Source organism: Capsella rubella, unplaced genomic scaffold (assembly GCF_000375325.1).
Source record: "Capsella rubella cultivar Monte Gargano unplaced genomic scaffold, Caprub1_0 scaffold_3, whole genome shotgun sequence".
NCBI lineage: Eukaryota > Viridiplantae > Streptophyta > Magnoliopsida > Brassicales > Brassicaceae > Capsella > Capsella rubella.
This window is the reverse complement of record NW_006238921.1, coordinates 13,087,624-13,101,285: the sequence shown is the minus strand read 5'-3', so window position 1 is coordinate 13,101,285 and position 13,662 is coordinate 13,087,624. Positions and strand designations below refer to the sequence as shown.

At 33.2% G+C, this 13,662-nt stretch overlaps 3 protein-coding genes across 6 annotated transcripts; 1 reads left to right on the top strand and 2 right to left on the bottom strand.

Annotated features, from left to right (window-relative positions):
- The first annotated feature begins 104 nt into the window (after window positions 1-104).
- Window positions 105-3,168, top strand: LOC17891199 (mechanosensitive ion channel protein 7). The gene is made up of 5 exons (XM_006298993.2): window positions 105-1,754; window positions 1,852-1,975; window positions 2,057-2,350; window positions 2,432-2,634; window positions 2,722-3,168. Exons 1-5 carry the CDS (start codon window positions 142-144, stop codon window positions 3,014-3,016), a joined length of 2,529 nt encoding a protein of 842 aa, XP_006299055.1. The 5' UTR covers window positions 105-141; the 3' UTR covers window positions 3,017-3,168.
- Window positions 3,169-3,223: 55 nt separating this feature from the next.
- Window positions 3,224-7,742, bottom strand: LOC17892557 (tetracycline resistance protein, class A). Its single transcript, XM_006297595.2, has 14 exons — window positions 7,504-7,742; window positions 6,756-6,867; window positions 5,487-5,599; window positions 5,273-5,395; window positions 4,962-5,194; window positions 4,765-4,840; window positions 4,562-4,648; window positions 4,364-4,444; window positions 4,258-4,290; window positions 4,112-4,165; window positions 3,924-3,965; window positions 3,758-3,836; window positions 3,585-3,655; window positions 3,224-3,481 (listed from the first exon to the last, which is right to left on the bottom strand). Exons 1-14 carry the CDS (start codon window positions 7,672-7,674, stop codon window positions 3,389-3,391), a joined length of 1,368 nt encoding a protein of 455 aa, XP_006297657.1. The 5' UTR covers window positions 7,675-7,742; the 3' UTR covers window positions 3,224-3,388.
- A 334-nt stretch (window positions 7,743-8,076) lies between these two features.
- LOC17892378 (multidrug resistance protein 2) lies at window positions 8,077-13,350 on the bottom strand. Of its 4 annotated transcripts, none has more exons than XM_006297650.2 (14): window positions 13,177-13,350; window positions 12,509-12,620; window positions 12,302-12,414; window positions 12,079-12,201; window positions 11,577-11,785; window positions 11,394-11,469; window positions 11,225-11,311; window positions 11,060-11,140; window positions 10,912-10,944; window positions 10,694-10,747; window positions 9,337-9,378; window positions 8,511-8,589; window positions 8,353-8,423; window positions 8,077-8,260 (listed from the first exon to the last, which is right to left on the bottom strand). In XM_006297650.2, exons 1-14 carry the CDS (start codon window positions 13,348-13,350, stop codon window positions 8,207-8,209), a joined length of 1,308 nt encoding a protein of 435 aa, XP_006297712.1. In that variant the 3' UTR covers window positions 8,077-8,206. The 4 variants fall into 4 exon arrangements, with proteins under 4 accessions (XP_006297712.1, XP_023641484.1, XP_023641486.1 ...); XM_023785716.1 differs by having other exon boundaries at window positions 12,302-12,405; XM_023785718.1 differs by having other exon boundaries at window positions 12,509-12,616; window positions 13,177-13,291.
- Between the last annotated feature and the right edge of the window lie 312 nt (window positions 13,351-13,662).

Here is a 13,662-nt window from a genome sequence, read left to right as displayed (position 1 = left end):
TGTAACTCCTATTGAAAACTATAACGTAACCTTTGTTTGTTAATGAATCATCATCTTCTTCACAGTTTCTGTTTCATTTTCTAAAGATTCTTAAGTTTTGTCTATATTTTTTCTTCTTTTGTTGTTGTTTTGATTCATTTTATGGATTTTCGAAAACCCTTTAAGTCTCATAGTTCGTATAAACAGATTATAAGCACGGGAGATCAAAACGAGAAGACGAAGAAGAAGAAGAAACATCAGGTTCTTGACGATGGTTCTGGTTCTAGCTTCAGCGTCCATAAAGCAGCCATGGAAAGAGATCCCAGCTACATGTTCTGGCAAGATAATTCAACGGATGATCATGTTAAGAGTGGGAGTTTCGATTTCTCGCAGTGCCGTGAGGAGATCACACTTGATGTGAATGACGAAACAGAGGAAACAGAGGTTGTCAGTAACAATAACAATATGTTTGGTTCGAAAGAAATGAGAGTGTCTTTCAAGATCAACAGTTCAGGAACCAACAATTTGTCCAGTTCTGTCCGTTCTTGTGCGTCGTCGACTTCTTTTTCCTCGGCGACGATGCGGATGAATTTAGAGCAGCAAGAAGATGAAGGAGAGGTAGTTTTAAGATGTTCATCGATGAGGAAAACAGAGCTTGTTTCGAGGGCGAAGGCGAGATCAAGACTGATAGATCCTCCACAAGAAGAGGAACAACAGTACACAAGTTGGATGGGGACATCGGAGCAGTTAAGATCAGGTTTACTTGGGAGACAGTCCGATGATATTGAGGAAGAAGATGATTCATTGGCTGAGGAAGATGTTCCTGAGGAATATCGAAGGTTGAAAATGGACGCGGTAACGTTACTTCAGTGGCTGAGCTTGATCGCGCTCGTAGTTGCGTTAGTGTTGAGTCTTGCGTTTCATACGTGGAGAAATGCAACTCTTTGGAGCCTTCAATTGTGGAAATGGGAAGTGGTCTTGCTGGTTCTCATTTGTGGTAGGCTAGTTTCGGGGTGTGGAATCCGAATCATCGTCTTTTTTATCGAAAGAAACTTCCTATTGAGGAAACGGGTTCTCTATTTTGTGTACGGAGTAAAGACTCCTGTTCAGAACTGTCTCTGGCTCGGCCTCGTGCTTATCGCTTGGCATTTCTTGTTCGACAAGAAAGTAGAAAGGGAAACACATAGCGATGTTCTTTTTCTCGTGTCCAAAATCTTGGTGTGTTTCTTGTTAAGCACTGTCTTGTGGCTGATCAAGACACTTGTTGTTAAAGTTCTAGCTTCTTCGTTCCACGTTAGTACCTACTTCGATCGGATTCAAGAAGCTCTATTTCATCATTACTTGATCGAGACGTTATCTGGACCTCCAATGCTTGAGCTAAGCAGGATTGAGGAAGAGGAAGAGCGTGCGCAAGAAGAGATCTTCAAGATGCAGAGAGGAGGAGCCGATTTATCACCCGAGCTTTGTTCCGCAGCGCTCCCTCAGGAAAAAAGCGGGAGTACTGTGAACATAAAGTTATCTCCAATCATCCCGAAGACGGGAAGTGATAACGGAATCACAATGGAGGATTTGCACAAGATGAATCAGAAGAACGTTTCAGCTTGGAACATGAAGAGGCTAATGAAGATTGTGAGAAATGTTTCGTTGACTACGTTGGACGAGCAAGCGCTTCAAAACACATCTGAAGATGAATCTACTCGACAGATACGGAGCGAGAAAGAAGCTAAAGCAGCCGCAAGGAAGATTTTCAAGAACGTAGCTCAACCTGGTACAAAGTGAGTCTTCTTCACTCTACAATTTCTCTTCTTTCTCTAACAAAAATATACTTCTTACAACCTAATTAACAAAACCTCATATATGAATGACAAAAAGGCATATCTATCTGGAGGATTTGATGAGATTTTTGCCAGTAGACGAGGCGATGAAAACGATGAGCCTCTTCGAAGGAGCATTAGTAACCAAAAAGATCACAAAATCAGCCTTGAAGAACTGGCTGGTAAAATTAATAAGAGTTTTTGTTCTTGAGCTTATGTATATACATATGTCACTAATTATGTTGTTGATTCTGCTTAACTAGGTGAATGCTTTCAGAGAGCGAAGAGCACTTGCTTTAACACTCAATGACACCAAGACAGCAGTGAACAAACTCCATCACATGATTAGTTTTCTCACAGCCATTGTCATTATAGTCATATGGCTAATCCTTCTTGAAATCGCTACGTCCAAGTACCTTCTCTTTTTAACTTCACAAGTTGTACTCTTGGCATTCATGTTTGGGAACTCTCTCAAGACCGTCTTCGAGTCAATCATCTTCCTCTTCATAATTCACCCTTACGATGTTGGTGATCGGTTAGTCATCGACTCTGTAGAGGTACTAAGGATTTAAAATATGTTTTTAGTCTATTTAATAAATCTTGTAAGGTACAATAACTAACGAGATAAAAAATTGCAGATGGTGGTGGAGGAAATGAACATTCTCACAACAGTGTTCTTGAGAGCTGACAATTTAAAGATTGTGTATCCGAATATTCTTCTATGGCAGAAAGCAATTCACAATTACCATCGTAGTCCGGACATGGGAGAAGAAGTCACATGTTGTGTCCACATTACTACTCCTCCTGAAAAAATTGTTGCAATCAAACAAAGAATATCAAGGTAAAGATTCTCACACTTGTGCTTATAATGTCTTAAGTTGATATATTCTGAAGGATGATAATGATATTTTTCGCTAAAAACCCGCAGCTACATCGACAGCAAACCCGAGTTTTGGTATCCAAAAGCTGATATTATTGTCAAAGATGTGGAAAATTTGAACATTGTGAGGTTAGCAATATGGCCGTGTCATAAAATTAACCACCAAAACATGGGTGAGAGGTACACAAGAAGAGCCTTGTTGGTCGAGGAAGTAATCAAAATCCTCCTCGAACTCGATGTTCAGTACAGGTTTCATCCACTTGACATCAATGTCAAAACAATGCCCACGGTTGTCTCCAGCAGAGTTCCACCTGGCTGGTCTCAAATCCCTGATTCAGGGTAATATAGATGTGTCTGCTTATTCCTTTTTTAGTCGATATAACATTTTTAGTGTTATCTAAAGTGCATGAGAGTAAAGAAAATTATGGTTTAGTAATGAGGGTGTTGTATATATGAATGAAGGTGAAAGCAAATAAATGTTATATAAACTTTATGAAATTGAAACTAAATCACTTGTGTCTTCTTCTTTCTAATTTATTTTATTTGAATGTTAATCATTAAATCATTAGTTTATGTAACTAATAATATATATTTTTCTTTTGTCTACATTTGTGATCATATTTTGAATATATTGATCGACATAAATTTTTATCATATACTACAAAGCTATATATATACACTCTTATCTTATATATAACTTGATGAGTTCTTGTAATCACACTTCCTCTTCTGAGATCTTGTTGATTGCTTTGTTCAATGGTGAAGTTAGAACATCATTAATCAATAGACTTTGAAAGAACCCGATCAACTGCATTTTACATGCAAAACATCTTGGTCCATCATAAATTCATATAAAATTAATCAAATCAAAGTTATCCTTGATGGATATATGAATAGCTAGCAACACGTACCGAGGACAAGGAGATGCAAAGAAGGCTGAATCCAGGGAAATAGAACGGCGCATTATCCGAAAGAAACAATGCTACATATATACATGAAACCAATGTTTCAAATGTGTCAAAAGACATGAATGAAACTTCGTTAGTAGTAGTTTGTGTTTTTAGGGCCTTACATAGTTACAAACCTGTCAATGGACTGAATACAAATGGTGCCACAACTTTGCCAAAGGACCTAACTCCAGATATGCATCCTTGCACCTTTCCCTACATGATCAGTTCAAACAAGAGTTTGTGTTCTTATGTTTTTGTTTGAATGCTAATACAACAGATACCAATATATACAACCCTTACCTGTTCACCAGATCCAACCTGTCTTGAGGCAATACCACAAACCTGCATCCCAAAATGTTCAAACCTTTAATTTTATAGTACCCCATATATTACTTAAAGTATTGCTCCATTTACGATATAAGATAATATTCACAAAATTTGCTATATATTGACTAATTACTAACTATCTCAAAAAAAATATATCTTACTGAGGGCATCACAAACAAGGCTCCAGGTACAAAGACAGTAGTGAGATAAGGAACCTGCAAAATCGATATCGAAAAATAAAAATTAACAAAAGCAAATCAAATTGAGATGTGACATTGAACAAGTCCCCTAGTTTTGACTGACTCACCCATGGTGCCCAAGAAATACTAACAATGGCCATCTGCATCAATAGCAAGGTTCATTATTAAAATGTGTCAATAGAAGCATAAGTAATAAAATAACGTGTGCTATACATTTATGAATTCCATGAAAAGCCCTGTTGATAAAAGCTTGCGTTCTCCAATGGCAGATGCAAATCTTGGCAGAACAAATAGCTGAGAAAACATTTAGCAAAATCAATTTAACGTTCAAAATATATTCAAATATTAAAGCATAATATTGCTATGTTTATACAATACTATCTACAATATAATCACACGTAATTTATTTACTTGAGAGATAGATCCAACGATGGTAATCAAGAGCAAGAGATCAGCAAACTGTTTCTTGTCAAATCCAAAACGTGCTTTCAGAAAATACTGCATATATAGACAACAAAATCATACGTCAACAATATTCAACATGCAAATTTGACATTATAAAGAAAAACTCAATATCATATAAAATAAAGAGTAAATAATAATATGAGCTAAACCAAGAAAGCTGACTCCATTCCACTATCTGAGAAACTGCTGAAGAATGTAACAACCAATGCTTGCACGAATATGGTGCTGCATTATATATAAAACCCATATCCATCATTTAGAAATTATTATATATAAAACCCATATCCATCATTTAGAAATTATAATACATGAATACATAGATATTTATATATATATATAAACACACCTAGTCTTCATCAAGCTGATGGTATCTTTCAATGAAGAATACTTCTTGTGAAACACACGTGTCTTAATGGGTCTGTCGTTAAGAATCGGCTCTTCTAACATTCCCACATCATTACTACCATGTTCATGTTGACCATACGTACCATGATGATCATCATTTTCATCATCGTTTAGCCTTTCCTTTAGGAAAACTCTCATGTAGACAAGGCCAACGAGAAATGCTATAGCAGAAACCTAAAACATTACTCCAAAAAAACTATCTTTAGAGTTTGGATCACATGAGAATGTAACGAGTTGATGATAAAAATGTACCTGGAAAGTCAAAGCTATGGGTAGGAAACGAGCAACTAGTGTACCGAAAAGTCCAGCGATTGTTTTGATACCAGCTAATATACCAAATGCTGATATTCTTCTACTACCGTGAATATTTTCTGCCTGAACAAAATCTTTTAAGTGATCTGATCGATAGAAATATGTTGATTACATATTTTGTTATAATAATGATAGTTTATTAAAAATAATGTACCACATAAGCATAAGCGAGGCAGTCGACGGTGCCTTCGCATACCATAGAGGTCAGAATCTTGCTTATATAAAACACGTAGAAGAATTTTGTATCCCTTCTGTACCCTAAAATTACTGTCAAAATTAAACAATAAAATTAATTTTCTTTTGATAATATGAGACAGTATTACTAGAAAGTAAGAATACAAAGAGAAATTTTAATTTCTTTGGATTAGTAGTATAAAATATATAAGAGCTATTAAAATAGGCGGATTGTCTATAGTGAGTCCATGTCTAATACTTTATGGACCGGTCATAGATAAACCCATATATAAAACGGATTAATATGGTCTATGTCCAATTTCATTCATGGATAAAACCGGTTGGACAATATGAACATTGGACAGTCCATATAACCGAAAAATCTAGGTCAAAATTGATTTGAGGATAAAATTAGAACTCGTTTTAATGTCTCAATTTTTTTTTATAAAAAATTATCTTTTAACTATTATTTTCTAAATAATAGAGACACCTATGGACAGCCTATTTGGATATAAGGCCATCCTTAATAGGGGGATATCAAATATTTTTTAGATTAATTTGTAATTAAATTAAATGTAAAAAGTGGTTTAATGAGTAAGAAAATATGATACAAAATCATGTATAAGATACTCTTACCTCTTAATTTTTTAATTTTAATACTAGAATATTTTTAAGATACAAAGTTAAAATCCTCCCAATAATAATGCTCTAATCGTTTTAATGGGCAGAGTCATAAATAGTCACAGTTGTTTATCTTCACAGCTTTATAACCTTTAAATTTTGCAGATAACGAGTATTGTTGTACTTGCGATATAAAACCGTTAATTTCTGGTAGTTTATTTACGATCATAAGGTATGAAAAAAACATTTAGAATGTTTAGTTAAATCGATTTTTTTTTGTTTTGTTTTTGTTTTGTTGTTGTTGACATTAAAGCAGTGGTACATTGTGTGAGTTGGGAACACTAATGAAGGAGGAAAATGACGAAACATGAGCATGCATGCGCGCATGAAAGTGGGGTAAAAAGGCTTCTTTATAACTTCCACCTCCACGTAATACTTTCCAAAATAAAGAATATTACATTGACGTACACATATCTTATTGCTTTTTTGATTTTGATTTTATTGTGTTAAAATAGCTAGCTAGTGAGAGTTCTTTACTTTTGCGTCGGTGTATGTGACTCCCATGAATTGAAAAAAGCAACAAAAGAAAATAAGAAATTAAGAATAGATAGAGACAAAACAAACGAACCAGGAGGAACAATGGAGAGACACATAGGAAGTGTGAGGACTGTTTTAATCCCATATCTGTCTGATAAATTCCCGATCACTGGCATCATTATCATCGTCCCCATCCCTATTACCTTCATGATTCAATAGTTCTCGATCATCATTATCACACACACACTCACAAAATGTCATCAAGATTATAACATATGATTGTTTAAAAAGAACATATCAATTACATCTAACGATATATTAATTTCAATTATTTGAAGTGATTTTGTTTTGTATAAAAAAATAACTAGAGATAGAAGAATATTTAATTTAATAAGAGGAAAATGCTTTACTTTGAATACAAGTTTTTTTTTACTCTTTTTTCAAGTTTTTATCAGCTGATTTTTTTTTCATTTCTTTAGTTACGATATTTGAAAACATTAGATGAATTAATGCAGAGTGAACTGAATTTAGCTAGAAAGAAAAATTACTCTATTATTATGAAACTAAACAACCAGTCAAAGCCATTGTTTCAAATATGAAAGATAGTAAATTCTTTAAAAATATTTAGTTTGAAAAAGAGAAAAAACTCAAAACCTATGATCATGTTCATAATAGGTTATCAATTTCAAGGTTAGAGACATACATTTAGATGCATATATGTCATGGTCAGTTTTAAGCAAAGAAGAAACAAATCTTTAACAATCAAGAAATGAAAAAATGAAGATCAAAGAGATGAGAGACTAAAGAAAGCATATAAATATGTGAGTAAAGGTTGGTACCACTTGTTGGAAACCAGTGAGGTAAACAGCCAGAGAACATGAGTCATCTGGACCGGAGCACACGGCGGCGACGGTGACGTCGGTAATCACCGGTACTACCATGAATCCGGCGAAGCCAGAAAGGAAGACCGTCGTCAACATATGTCTCAGCCCTCCAATTCCATTCTCCATAACCTATACCGACCTTCTTGGTTCAAGAAGAGACAAAAACAAAAACACAACAGTGTTTAAAATTTTGTTTGGATTTTGATTTTGGACAAAACAAAAAATGAGAAAGTTTATTATTATGTAGTGTTTTCATCAGATATTTTTTATTTTTCTGTCAATTCTTTATTATAAAATTTAATTGATGGATATATGAGATCACATCAGACTTTTGGAGGATATTTTGGTATTTTCTGGCCGACTTGATTAAATTAGTCATTATCTCTTGAGTATTTTTCTTAGTGCACATTACTAATTATGTGACATGTTCTGAAGTTAAAGGCTATGCAAAAATATTGGTAGTGCCAGTTTCAATCTACATTAAAGAAAATGTATATAAATCTAGACCATTACGAAATGAAACAAACCATAAATCTAGTTTAGAAGTTTTGTATCACGACAAGTAAACGACGGCATGTAACAAAAATAATCTCTCGAAACAAGTTGATATCTCTTATCAAGCTTCTGATTTTGAAGTGTTGTTGATTCTGATGTTTACTTACGGCAGAGAAGAATGGTCTTTAATCAGAAGACTTTGAATGAATCCAATCATCTGTGCATGTAAGGCAATGTCATTATGTTAGGCATTAATTATTAAAAGTTCCGAATAATTAAGACTAATATGGTTGTAGTTCTAAAAAATACCACAGAGAATGCGACGCATAGAAGGCTGAATCCAGGGAAATAGAATGGTGCATTATCCGATAGAAACAACGCTATAATAACAAGTCCAAAATATTTGTTACAACGCAACGGGACGTTAGTTTCTAAGTAAAACTGTTTATTTTCTTGTATTAACGTACCTGTCAATGGGCTATATACAAATGGAGCCATAACTCCAGCAAAAGCCTTTACCCCGGAGATACATCCTTGGACTTTGCCCTATAACGAGATGGAAAAAGATAGATAAATTAAAAATCAGATTCATGAGATCCGACGAATGGGCGATAGGCGGTATGAGGAAGGATTTACTCGGTGGCTCCAATCTCGTACTTAATTAATCTCTTTTAAAGATATTTTTATTAAGTTAGAAACGTTTTAGCATATTTTTCAATTTTGGTTGCACTATAGTTGTATAAACATTTATTTTTTCTTTGAATATATTTTAACATTACATTCAAAAAAAAGAAAAAGATAGATAAATATATTATGTTGTTTGAATTAAAACTGTGATGTGTAAAAATATAAATTTATGAATGTATTTCACACTTAATCTTGTTTGTATTTACTATGTTTGTAGAAATGTATTGTTATTATATTATATAATGGAATGATACAACTTATATATAAACATATAACATAATCAAAGGACATAATTAAAGGGATTACATAGAATAATATATTAATGTTATTAGAGGAATATATGGGATTTGAGTAATCATAGATGGTATGATGGTGCAATTTTGGGTATGATTGGTATATATTTTAAAAATTGTACAATTTACTAATTACGATTTGTGGAACTTCATATATTGTGTTTTTAAGTCTCTGTTGAATCTTGTTTTAATTTCGTTTTTAAAATTGTACCATTTACTCTAGATACATTTATGTCTTCTAAAACTTCTTTGAAGGTGTTAGCCAAAAAAAAAAACAAAAATTTGGGAAAAGAAAATTACTTTTACGATTTACCTGTTCACTGGATCCAACTTGTTTTGAGGCAATACCACAAACCTATAGCCAAATCCAAGAGAGAAATTTAATAAATCTACCACATTCTAACTTTTTCTTTTACTATCTACCACATTTTATAAATTTTTTTACACATACCACAATTAAAAAACAGAAAAGACAATTACACCCTCTGATTTTTACATTCTTTCATTTCTTTCTCTTTTTCTTCTTCTTTGGTTTTAACTTTATCTTCTCTCTCATTATCTTTTATCTCTCTCATCTCAACTTCTCATTTATATTTACGAATTCATGAAGGATGAATTAGAAGCTTGAGTTTCATTAATCATTTGTTGTAAATTTGGATCTCTACCACTCTAGCATCTCTATTTCTTCAATTCATCGTTATTAGAAGCTAATTTAATTGTGATAATTAAGAAAACTGGACAAGATTCAAGAGGTAAATGTCAATCTCGAAAATCATAAGGATTGTTTAGATCTACGATTTGGTTTGAGCTATGATAAGATCTACTACACCTATGTCGTCTTCTCCTCTTCTAAATCTTCTGCAACATAACCGACATTTTTTGTTCTGCATCACCACCATCTTTTTTGTCCACGAATAATAATTTTTGTCTACGTTATAACTTATTCTTGTCCACGAATAATTTTCATGTAGTATAGATTCTCGTCAATAATGAGTAAGAACTATAATCTATTGTCATTAGATTATGGATATCAAAATGTTAAGATATTTTTTGTCCACGATATTATGCTTTCACTTTCACAATAGCAACTAATTGGACAACTAATCTACAATTAGTGGTCGACATAAACTTGTCCACGACTATTACTTGTGGAATATTTTATGGACAAGTTGTTTGTAACAAACTAACAGTAAACAAAGTGATTCTTGTAGACAACTTTTATACAACTACAAAAACTTTTACACAAATAATATTTGTGAACAAGTTGTTCACAGTTACGCTTTGTGGTAACTTCTCATGATCAGCTTCTTTAATAACTAATATTTGTGGACATGTTGATTAAATTACCTGACTATTATTCGTTGTAAAATTACTCATAAATATTATCCGTAGAAAACTTGTCTACAACTATACCTCGTGGACAATTAGATTACTTATAATATGTTGTTTCTTTTTTTTCAAGGGTAAAATCGTCTACTTTCAAGTCAACTACCACATAAATGTGGTATATTAAAAAAGATTTTGAAAATGTGGTAGAATTAGAAATGAAGCCCACAAAATGTGGTAGAATAGATAAAAAAATCCCAATCCAATATGTGTTTATTAGGCAATATGAACTAAAAGGCTCCATATACGTATGGACAATAATATATGAAGCCATAAAATCTTACTGATGGCATTATGAACATTGCTCCGGGTACAAGCACGGTTGTGGCATAAGGAACCTATATGCGAGCAAAACAATCAGGGCCAGCTCAATAATTCTTGAAAATACTATGAACCATGTTTAACTTTCATATTATGGATCTTAATTGTACATAATTTTTATCATAACAATGGTTTTTAAAATATCGCATTTTTTGGTAAGAATTATTCTCAATGCACTCACCCAGGCTGACCATGCAACACTTAGACAAGCTGCCTACACCATAAACACACCCAAAATTCTTAGGTTTACACAGATATATCAGTATTAAGGACATAAATTTATTTGGTATGTCACAGAAATAGAAAATAAATAGTTGTAAAATATTTACATTGAAAAATTCCATAAGAAGCCCGGTTGATAACACTTTACGTTCTCCAATGGCAGAAACCAATATCGGCAATATAAACAGCTGCAGAAATATTTAATTTTAGCAGCATTTATCTCAATGAACAATATCTATATAATATAATGTAATACATTTTGAAATATTTACCTGAGAGATGGAGCCAATGATGGTAACCAAAAGCAAGAGCTCGGCAAAGTCATTTTTTGTGAACCCAAATCGGGCTTTCAGAAAATACTGTGTCAATTACAAAAGTTTAGTACATTTTTTTGTTTTAACTAATAGATGAATGTAAAAAAAGTGTGGAGATGAGATAAACCAAGAAAGCTGAGTGCATTCCACTTTGCGAGAAGGTAGCAAAGAATGTAACAACCAATGCTTGAATAAGTATGGTGCTGTGTTATAAGAAAATCATATCAATCATTTAGGATTACATATCTGTATGTACATGACATTACACATGCATGTATTGTATACATATGTGTGTGTATGTGAAACGTACCTATTCTTTATCAAGCTTATCATATCTTTGAGAGAGGAGTACTTAGTGTTGAAGACATGTGTTTTAGTTGGTGCGTCTCTAATTAGACTCGGCTCAACTCTCATCTTTAGATCAACACTATCATCTTCGTCATCATTATTGCTGTGTAATCTCTCTTTTAGGAAAATTCTCATGTACACTAGACCAATCAATAGTGATACAGCTGAAACCTAATACATTAAAAATTTTCTTATATATACAAGATAAAGGTATATGCAAAATATATAAAAAATGCAAATCTTCATGACATGCCATTTTTCCCGAGGTTTTTGTGAGTTTTCAATTGAAAATTTTATATTTATAACTTAGTTATAATCTTCTGATTCCGATGTATATTTTATTAGCTAATATCAAAAGCTATGGAAAATAAATCTTAAGAAATTGATTGTATATGATTGAATCTTGTTTTGAGATTATCTTTTGATTTCGTCATTTTTTGTTAGCATGTATGATTATACAATACCTGAAAAGCCGAAGCTATGGGTAAGAAACGAGCTGAGAATGTTGCACAAACACCTGAAACTGTTCTAACGCCGGCTAAAACTCCAAACATTGATATTCTTTGTCTACCATGAACATTTTTTGCCTGAAAAAATATAAGTAAACGAAATGATAATCTCGTATATATAAATTAATATTATGAGTGTATTATCGTGGTAAAAAGAAAACAAAAGTTACACACTTACGACATAAGCATGAGCAAGACAGTCAACGGTTCCTTCGCATACCATATCAAAGAGAGTCTTGGTTATATAATATGCATAGAAGAAATTGGTATCCCTTCTATACCCTAATATCACTACAAAAGTTTTAAGATTATGAGTGTTCTGTATTAAATAAGAACAAAACTTGTTGATGATATAATGTGTGTTAAGGAAAAAAGAAGAAGGGACCTGGAGGGAGAATAGAGAGGCACATAGGTATAGTGAGCAATGCTTTGATTCCGTATCGGTCTGATAGATTCCCAATCACTGGCATCATTACCATTGTCCCTAGTCCTACTGTCTTGTATTCACCATATATGTTCACCGTATCATAACAAAAGTTTACATTAGTTGTCTTAAAATTCTTATAATATTGCACTTGTTCTAAACATACAACCACAACAAGAACAACAACAACCGAAGATATTTGATTCGGTAGAATCAAATCAAAGTCTAATATACAACAAAAAAAAAATTGGAGGACCTATGTGTTTTATTAGAGAATTTAGACAGTTTATAAAACACTAGTCTGATACTAAAATGCCTAAAAAATATTTAATTTTAAGGTAAACTATAGATTCGGTTCACAAAAAAAAAAAAAAAAGGTAAACTATAGATTCTTCACAATATATACCCTTATCTTTACAACTAGAATCGATTATTTTATTGTTATATTTAATTAGTTATCAAATTTGAACTCATTGAAGATATTTTTGGAAGCATTTGTTCTGACCATAAGATGAAAGAGTCATAAAAAAATAAAAATGAAAAAAGAGACTAAAGAGTAAAAAACAAAAACCAATACGCATCGATTCGATAGATATGTATAAGTGTAATATATAAGTAGAGGTGTTTACCACTTGTTGTACTCCGGTGAGGTACACGGCGAGAGAACATGAGTCTTTTGGACCGGAGCAAACCGCGGCGACGGTGACGTCAGTCATCACTGGCTTCAGCAAGATGTCGGCGAATCCCGATAGGAAAACTGTCGTCAGGATGTGTCTCAGCTCTCCTAGTGTATAGTCATCCATCTCTTTCCTCTCCTAACCCTCACTTCAAAATTCTAAAGCTATACAATGTCTCACAGAAATGTATGTCTTACACAAATATCGTCAAGACAAGATATTAATATTGTAAAGCCACATAAATTATCCTTGAGGCAACATTTATAGTAGGCCGTCGGTAACACCTTGGTGGATTCATGGTCCTTTTGACGTTTTGGAAAAAAGAGAGTGAGACATTAATGGTCATGGCCCCTTAGATCTGTTCCACCGGTCCCTACCGGCTCCCCTCGGACCACAAAAATGTATGTGTTTTCATTAATTATTGTCCTCTATAAGACT

Coding starts and splice junctions, on each gene's coding strand:
- LOC17892378 (XM_006297650.2), bottom strand. CDS start 13,350: ATGGATGACTATACACTAGGAGAGCTGAGACACATCCTGACGACAGTT. Junction 11,470..11,576: donor ATAAGCTTGATAAAGAATAG/GTACGTTTCACA, acceptor CTTATAACACAG/CACCATACTTATTCAAGCAT. Junction 8,424..8,510: donor TGTATATAGCCCATTGACAG/GTACGTTAATAC, acceptor TTGTTATTATAG/CGTTGTTTCTATCGGATAAT.
- LOC17892557 (XM_006297595.2), bottom strand. CDS start 7,674: ATGGAGAATGGAATTGGAGGGCTGAGACATATGTTGACGACGGTCTTC. Junction 5,600..6,755: donor TCTCTCCATTGTTCCTCCTG/GTTCGTTTGTTT, acceptor TAATTTTGACAG/TAATTTTAGGGTACAGAAGG. Junction 4,445..4,561: donor TCGTTGGATCTATCTCTCAA/GTAAATAAATTA, acceptor ATGTTTTCTCAG/CTATTTGTTCTGCCAAGATT.
- LOC17891199 (XM_006298993.2), top strand. CDS start 142: ATGGATTTTCGAAAACCCTTTAAGTCTCATAGTTCGTATAAACAGATT. Junction 1,755..1,851: donor GTAGCTCAACCTGGTACAAA/GTGAGTCTTCTT, acceptor AATGACAAAAAG/GCATATCTATCTGGAGGATT. Junction 2,635..2,721: donor ATCAAACAAAGAATATCAAG/GTAAAGATTCTC, acceptor AAAAACCCGCAG/CTACATCGACAGCAAACCCG.